Source organism: Nuphar pumila, chromosome 14 (assembly GCF_984573655.1).
Source record: "Nuphar pumila chromosome 14, dmNupPumi1.hap1.1, whole genome shotgun sequence".
NCBI lineage: Eukaryota > Viridiplantae > Streptophyta > Magnoliopsida > Nymphaeales > Nymphaeaceae > Nuphar > Nuphar pumila.
The window spans coordinates 91,010,709-91,019,807 of record NC_143262.1 but is presented as its reverse complement, the minus strand read 5'-3'; the positions used below and the strand labels follow the sequence as shown (position 1 = coordinate 91,019,807).

The 9,099-nt window shown below is 35.6% G+C and overlaps 1 protein-coding gene across 1 annotated transcript in view; it reads left to right on the top strand.

The window, feature by feature from the left end:
- The first annotated feature begins 1,908 nt into the window (after positions 1-1,908).
- LOC149817403 (uncharacterized) overlaps positions 1,909-9,099 on the top strand; it is a 33,868-nt gene continuing 26,677 nt past the window's right edge. The window contains exons 1-3 of the mRNA XM_089987310.1: positions 1,909-2,062; positions 2,606-2,674; positions 3,991-4,119. Coding sequence (XP_089843436.1) covers positions 1,994-2,062; positions 2,606-2,674; positions 3,991-4,119 — 267 coding nt within the window. The 5' untranslated portion in view covers positions 1,909-1,993. The remainder of the gene's footprint in view (positions 2,063-2,605; positions 2,675-3,990; positions 4,120-9,099) is intronic.

Genomic DNA, 9,099 nt, shown 5'->3' with positions numbered 1-9,099 from the left:
TTCTTAATGTCAGTCTGATTACTGTTTTTGTCAGCACATCCTCTCTTTTCTCAAGCAAATGAATGAGGCGAAACCGCCCCCGCCACCCACTTTTTTGAGAATGAAGCTTCTTGATATAATGTCAATTTGGTGATATTATTTTGTTTATTAATATCGATTTGTAATATATTATGCTGAATTGCCGTATATCAAATTGTAATATATTATGTGTTTTCTAGTATCAATTTATGAGATATTGTAACTTCATAAATCATAAAAACACATAGTTACACGGAACTCACCGAGACGGCAAATCATATATTATGTGTTTTCTCGGAACAAGCAGGTTTGTGAGTTATTATTTTGTTCGTTAATATCGATTTGTAATATATTATACTGAATTGCCGTATATCGATTTGTATTATATTATGTGTTTTCTAGTATCGATTTGTGAGATATAGTTTTGATTGTTAATATTGATTTGTAATTTATTATGCCGAATTGCCGTATATAGATTGATAAGATATTAAGTGTTTTCTAGTGTCGATTTTTGTAAAATATTGTTTTGTTTGTTAATATCGATTTATAAGCTATTATGTTGAATTATCGTATATCGATTTGTAATATATTATGCTCAATTGTTGTATATCGATTTGTAAGATATTATGTATTTTCTAGGGACGAGTTTTATGATATTTGTAGTATGATTTATATTATAGAATTACAACAAAGAATTATAACATTACAACAAATAATTATAGATTTACAATAAAGAATTATAGAATTACAAAAAAAAATTATCGATTTACAATAAAGAATTATAGAATTACAACAAAGAATTACAGAATGCTAAACATTACAACGATTTATACTAATAAAAGTTAAATGCTACAACTATTTTATAGCTAAAGAAACCACACGTGATTCCTGTGTTGCGTTGCTCACTTTTGAATTGAACTGAGCCTGTCATTAAACAAAACAATATCATGCACTACATTAAGTTCAACAAGAAATGCAAACATCCTGCCAAAATTGTTATAAACCAAAAGACTTGTCAAACTTATGCCATCGTTCCACTCAAACAGGTCGGGGGGATTGCAGGTTCCAACGTTGTAATGCACGTCTGTAGGGTATTGTTACATGTTGAAAATTACACAAGTTAGATATTGATAAGTTGCACATAATACAATCTATATGTGAAGCAATATACTGTATTACATACCTATTCATGTGAAGGGTTTGGTTGCTTAGGGCTTGGTTGTTTCTTACATATTTTCTTGCAAACTAATTCTAGTGCACCATTTGTCCTCCGACGACTGCGACCAGAGGCAAGTTTCATTTTGATACCCTTCGCTAGGTGAATATTTTTATTATAATCTATAAGGTTTACTCCTGACTTGTCGAAGATGATGTTGACGCTTTGATGCAACTTATCATAAGGGTCAGGGTAAATGTGAATTTCATCTACGCTCTTCGATCTCGTTTTCTTAGATTGGTCTTTATGAGTTGCAACAGACTCATGGTGAATTAACTGTATTTTTTTAAGTAATTTTCTTGACACTTTTCTTATACATATATAGGCTTCTTCGCTTTTCGATGCCAAATCTACAATATGTCCAAGTGACCTATATAGTTGTTGGTAACGAAAGGCTACGTGGAACTTCTCATCAATATCAAATGGACTAACATTATTTTTATTCAGCAGTTAAAAATAGGTGAAAATAAGTATTTAAGTGTAACTGAAACAAATATTTATCAGAACCCAAATATTACTAGTACCTCCATCCAAATTCGTCAGAATCTTAGACATTGAGATTCTATGTTCGGATCCATATCCGAAAACAAAGTATTTTGTTTTTGTGCGATATCAGATCGGGTCCGATCCATTTGTATCAGCATTTAGGTATCCAAAACACCGGAATCAAGGCGAGGAGAAAGGGAACACCGAAAGAAACCCCAATTTTGTTTCGAGGGTTTCGGGGGAACGCGAGAGAGAGAAGAAGAAGAAGGAAGAATGGATGAAGAGCTCAGCATGGACGAGCTCTCCTCGAATCTCTCCACCTACAGGGAACAGCTGCATCAGGTAACCTCTATTTCTCTCTCTCTAAACTTCCCCCACAATAGAAAAAGGGATTTGGAGTGGCGAATGAAATCTTATATGTTAGGATCTTCTTTTCCCAGAAAATTTGAGTTTCCTGCTTTTTATTTATTTTGTGTATTGAGAATTCAAGAGGAAAATTAGCGGTTTCCGGGGACTCGGTGTCAAATTTTATGTGTTGGGGTTTCGATTTATGGATTTTCGTTTTTCTTCCTCTTCGAATTCGTTTTTTTCAATTTTGATCGATTGGGGAGAGAGGAGGGTTGGGGTTTTTGCAAGAATTCCCTCTCGCAATTTAGGGTCTCTCTCTTTGTGGTATGTAAACTAGTGTTTTTATTTTTTTTCTCCTCCCTTTTCTCTTCTTCTTCTCCTCCTTGGTGGAGGTTAAATTCTTCAAAATATATTGTTGGATAATTGAGGTAAACGGATACAATGGTGGAAGTTTCATATTTCATCTTTTTCCCTATTTTCGCATCATGAGTTTTAAAAATTAAAATTTCTATTATTTTTCCTTTTTAACAAAAACAGGTGAAGAAACTCTTAGAAGCTGAGCCTGGAAATTCCGAGTATGGGGAGATGGAAAAAGAACTCCAAGAGGTGAGATGATACTTCTCGCGTTACTTTACTAGTTTTCACATTCTTTGGTTCTTTTTTGGATCATATTATTTGCTCGAATAATACTTTTTACTCTATCTACACTGTTACTTGAATTGGGAACGCCATTGTCGCTTCTTTATTTAGACAAATGACCAGAACGGAGATTAAAATTGCAACAGATGAAAAATAGCAAAGTTCTATTCTACTTATGTCAATCTGCTGCAAGTGACATAGCTGTAGTTGTTATAAGAAATATTACTGTCATTGACATACTAGGCATTATTTTTAGAGCAAGTACACCATAGTAACTCTGTATGAAACTTATGCTGGTTTTCTCCGAGCTTGACTGTATAGCTCTCTCGACAGTTTGAAGGCTCCTGATTCAAAGTGTAAAACTCGATTTTGGTTGGTCTTGACTCAACAATCATTGTTGAATTTGGTTATAGGCTAGGTCATTTAAGCTTAATTTGTAAAGCTGAGTCTTTGACTGGGAATGGGTCCTTTACTCAGAGAACGCCTTACATGAAGACTTGTTTTGGCAGGATTTCTTTTTTGTTATCCCATCTATTTGAGTCAAGATGAATTAACCAGGTTGTTGGTTTTTTCATATAACTTCATAGGTTTGGACTTTGAGTCAAACAGATATAGTTCTTTTTTCTGAGTTGTTTGAGTGTTCAATTTTGATTTTTCACTACAAAAATGGATTTGGTGAAGCCCTCATGATCCATGGCTGGTTGATATGGACCATGGTTTAAGTAGGGCCACCACAATTAGGATGCTGATTTCAGTTTTTCTTTTCATGAAGTAGAGTTGCATTACATAGTTGCATATTTTATCCTTTCTCAAGAAGAAGCAGGAAAAGGAAAAGAAAGAACCTTTGTGCATGGATATGGTTGATAGATCTTTGTCTTTTTATTTTGTCCTGTGGAGGTATTGTTGATGTTGTTTGAGCAGGGCAGCACGATTGAGCTGCATGGGCACATGGGAATTTTCTGCGGAGATTTCTGTTTTTCTTTATTTGAGTTCTGAAATTTAAAGGTGAGGGTTTTTGGCGGTTATGTGTTTGGCCATGGACCCTTAATGGTTTCTCGTGGCATATAGCATGCTACATCAAGATGCCCATCATACTATCTTGGTTCATGTGCAGGTGATATGTTCTTGTGATCGACTGCCTCCTTGCTCCATTCCTTATTTCAGATGTTCTCTTCTCGCTCAGATCCTAAGTTCGACTCGCATCTGTTTTTTCTAATTTATCTCATGAGGTTTGGGCCAATTTTTTGCTCTTGATATCTGTGGTGAATTCTCTGGTTTTATAGGTAATTGCTTTGACTGAGGAATTGCTATCAACAGCCAAACAATCTGAGTTGACTGGCTTGCCAGCTGGTATAGATGCAGATGGTAGTCCCGACCACAGGGAAACAGATGTGACATCTTTATTTAAAAGAGTAATTTCCTCTTGCTTCCCCATGCTTTTATTTTCATATGGTTTGAATTGTAAAACATAGTGTTCAGGTGTCATTCTGGTGAACAATTAACAAAAATTTCAAACATAGATACATTTCTCCTCCGTTTACATGATTAGTTTTTTCCATTGGCAGGATCATTAGACTAATAAAGTTGTTCTATTTGGTGTAATCATTAAAAAGGAGTTGGATTTGAACATGCTTGTATACTGAATTATTGCATCCAACCTAGCAACTGTTAAGGTCAAACCACTATAGTTTTATGATAATGGATTAGGTTTGGCATAGCATCAAGTTACAAATAGCTAAATAGGCGATAGCAAGATGATCAAAATTTCATTTGTTCAGGTACATACATGACCGAGGGCTATAGTTTGATTGTTTCTCTGAGGTACCAAATTAACATCAAGGAAAGTGGAATAACTTATAATTCTAAAAAATATATATTGGTCTCATTTAAAATCATTAACCAGAATATAAACTAAGGTTCTAACTTTTATATAATAGGTATTTCATCATTTCAAAGGAGAAAATAATAGGAACTTGCTTGGGAAGCCACTCAACTTCGGCTTCTCTCAGGGCGACCTGCTATAAATAAGAGTATGTTAACCATCGATATTTCTTCACAGGGTTTAATCATCGAGGATACTATGATGTTCCCTTATAAGAAAATGACAGAGGAAAAAGTAACCATTCGTTTATAACATGTAATTTTTCTTCTTATTTAGATAAATGAACCAAGCTATTCTGTTTGGTTGCTATTATGATTCATGTTATTTGATCATGGAGATTTGCCAATCTTGTTTCAGTCCTATTAAAATTGTTTTTAAATATAAACACTTTCACCTATCTCTGTCACATGGATATGGGTACGATATAACACTTGTATGGCTTGTGCAACATATCTGCCTTCCACAAGAAGTGTGATGTATGGGTTTATTTGACATTAAACCTTTTATGTCAATGCTATAAGTGAACCACTTTGCCTGTTTTCACTTCATATCCTTCTCCATTCCTCTGTTTTCACTGCATGAATTGGCCTGCTCAAAGCCAGCTTCCTACTGAACTGCATCTCAGTTATCAGCAATTGAACACTCTTGAAATTTGGCCAAGTTAAAGATGCTGGGATGTGTTTCCCTGAAGGAACCACTAGCAGCCCAAGGATGTGTCCAAAAAGAGATGTCTACTCCTGATCCTAGAGAAGCCTTATCTTTCTAGAAAGAGTCGAATAAGGCTGCTCCACTCCTTCCAAATTCCCACTCCCATTCCCATACCCCAGCTATAGTTAGTTCTCCATTGCGATGGCTATCCCTCTAGCTGATAGTTAGCTTTAGCTTTAAATAGTAATCAACTTTGCCCAGTTGGCTTTGTCACTACTCAAACACCACATCCACTTTTTTTAACATTGTCTTATTCAACAATTCTCTATACTTGATGACAAGCCACCCCTAGCATTTGGCAAACACATATGTAGCCAGGGAAGGAGGTGCCGTTTCTTGTGCTACTTTCTCTTCCATGCCAAAGAAAACCTTTTAGGTGTTTACAACAACAAACAACAACAACAACAACAACAACAACTACGCCTTCATCCCAAAACAATTGGGGTTGGCGATATGAACCAACAAAGAAAATCATTCTGGGTCTTCCACATGAATCCTTCTCCTCCAATCATTTCTATCCAATGCCATGTCCTCGGTGAGGTTCAAAGCATTCATATCCTTTCCTATCATCTCCATCCAAGTCTTCCTAGGCCTACCCCGACCTCTTTTAACTAATATATTTTCCCATTTCTCCATCCTTCTAACTGGAGCATCATTAGGCCTTCGCCGAATATGTCCAAACCACCATAAACGATTCCCTCTCATCTTATTTTCAATGGGTGCAACGCCTACCTTCTTACGTATCTCCTCGTTCCAAATCTTATCTTTTATTGTATTTTCACACATCCATCTAAGCATACGCATCTCAGCTACACTCATTTTTTTAATATGATGTCTCTTGGCAGCCCAACATTCCGTACCATATAGTAAAGCGGGCCTAATAGTCGCCCTATAAAACTTTCCCTTCAACCGCAATGGCATTCTACGATCGCACAACACTCCAGTTGCACTTTCCATTTCATCCACCCAACCTTTATCCTATGATTTACATCTCCATCAATTTCTCCATACTTTTGAATGATAGATCACAAATATTTGAAACAATCATCCACCCGTATTTCTTTCTCACCAAGCTTCACTACACTCCCATCACTACTTCGTTGCTTACTAAACCGACATTCCATATATTCTGTCTTACTCTTACTCAACTTAAAAACTCTTGCTTCCAATGTCTGTCTGTCTCCATAATTCTAACTTAGCATTAACCCCAACTCTAGACTCATCAATCAAAACAATATCATCAACAAACAACATACACCACGACACATTTTCTTGAATTGATCTCGTAAGCTCATCTATCACTATAACAAATAGGAAAGGGCTTAAGGCAGATCCTTGATGTAACCCAATCGTTATAGGAAAATTGGTTGTCACCCCTCCACACGTTCTCTGGTGGACAATGATGAAGAAAGGTGTTTCTCTCAAGTACATTAGTATAATTAAGGATATGTATGATGGAGTAGTAATCTTTTAGGTGTTTAACGATTTTAATTTCAACCTTCTTTGGAACCTTGAAAATGGATGTAAGGTGGAGCAATACACCGTACAACACGTTTGATGAGAGTTGACCTATCAACAAATGACTAGTGCTTTGCTTTTCAGATCTGTGTTCACCTTAAAATTTTATCTTCATTATCTGACTCCGTTCGCTAATACCATGACAAGATATTTGAAGGTAAGCTTATCAAGTTGACACCCAAAGATGATGGGCAGCCATTTGATATTTGGCCTCTTTCACCTTGAGACTAGATAGTCACTTGAGAGCTGTCCATATCAAGTGTATTGTCAATCATACTGTTAATGAAAACATATATGTATATCTTATATATATATATATATATGTTTACATATAAATATATGTATTTCTGTACATACATATCCTAGGGACGTTTTAGTCTTTTCACACATGTACAATTTCTGTATGTATTTTTTCCTTTTTCTGTTATGCTATTTTTATTTTCTTATTCTTGTAATTATTCCCAGCCTCAAGGGCTTATTTGGAACTCCCCCAAAAGAGTCGTTGGACTCTATCCAATGGCTGCATTTCTTGCCGTTGGGTAGATCCCAATGACTCCTTTGAGCCTCCACAAAGTGTATAAATATGGGGTTAGCACCCGTTCCTTGTATCACTTCTTGAAGGGATTATTCGCCAATAGTATTCATTATTTTATGAATGTTTTCGGCGCTTAGTGGCTTATTCTTGTATTTGCGAAAAGTCTCACACACAATCAAGTTTCCAAATAACTTGATATTCAAAACATATGTCAAAACAAAATAGCATAAAAAAGCTTCACACCACAAGAAAGAACAAGTGCTTCAAATGCACTGTGTTATTGCTGAGGGGATAAAACCCTTTCATTCATAGACACTTACAATGGGCTTATTGCCCTTATTTATAATGCATTACACTTTGAAAGAGCCGTTGGGCTATTCCCAACAGCTCTAATTAGAGTTGTTGGGAATCAGCCCAACTACTCTTTTTTGACGGGCTGTGTACACAGTCAGTGGCTGACTGTTGTACACTGTACAAGTCAGCTACTGACTATGTACACCAAAAACTGAAAAAGAAAAATAAATAAAATAAGAAATTACAGAAATAAGAAAATAAAAATTACAAGAATATACGTATATACTTTAAATATATATTTATATACATATACTTATACATATACATGTTAAAATGTAGCTCCTAAAATCATTGTAAATATAAATATATATATTTATATACATAGAGATATATTTACATATAATATATTATATGTACATATATCTCTATATATATAAATATATATATTTATATATTTTTACCCGAAAGGGCATTTCTGTCATTTCCTGTTTTGCGCATATTCACTTTTAGAATATGCTGTAATTTTCTTTTTCTTTTTTACTTTTGTAATTTCTTTTTTTATTTTTATTTTTTGATTTCTTTTATGTGCATTGGGGGTCCCCCAATAGAGTCGTTGGGGCCCCCCAACGGTCACAAATGTGACCGTTGGGGGCTCCCAACGACTCCTTTGGGAGCCCCCCCTTTGCACCTTCTAACATTTGTATAAATAGGGGTGTTCCCCCCTTGTATTTCCTAAGCTTGAGAGTCTCAAGCATTTGCTTTTATATATTGAAATACATGCATTATTGCATGTTTATTATTTATACACTTTTTGTGTATTTTGTTCAAGTGTTGTGAGCTCGTGCACTTCTTTTATAAAGTTTTTATGCTTGTTTATGTATTGTCTCTTCATAGACAATTTCACATGGTATCAAAGCTCGGTTGGTGATTGGAGATCATGAGATCCGCCTTTGTTCGAGTGCTTCAAAAACCATGCCTTCGGATTTTTTGAGATTGAAGTGGTGGATCTTGCTTCTCAAATATTTTAGGTGGATCTTGTGATAAAAAGAAGTTGAAACATCGTATTGGTACGTCTTTTTTCTTCTTCTCTCTACGTCTTAATGGGTGAGAAAGAGTCTCACTTTGCCCTTGGCTTCAAATTGAATGGGTCCAACTATCATATTTGGGCCGGGAATATGGAGGCCCACATAAAAGGAAAAGGATTGTGGGGTTATGTGCAAGGAACAATTCCGGAGCCGGAACCCAAGATAACCATAATGGACGGAAGTGAAATCAAGATTCTTGAGGGAGAGGAAAGGATCAAAGCTCTTGAAGAATACTCAAAGAAACACGACGAATGGGAAATGAAGAACTTCAAGATTCTTTCTTGGTTCTTCGCATCCGTCGAAACGAAGATTAATGCCAACATTATCAAATTCAAAAAGGCATCAGAAGCTTGGCATTATCTCGAGAAGA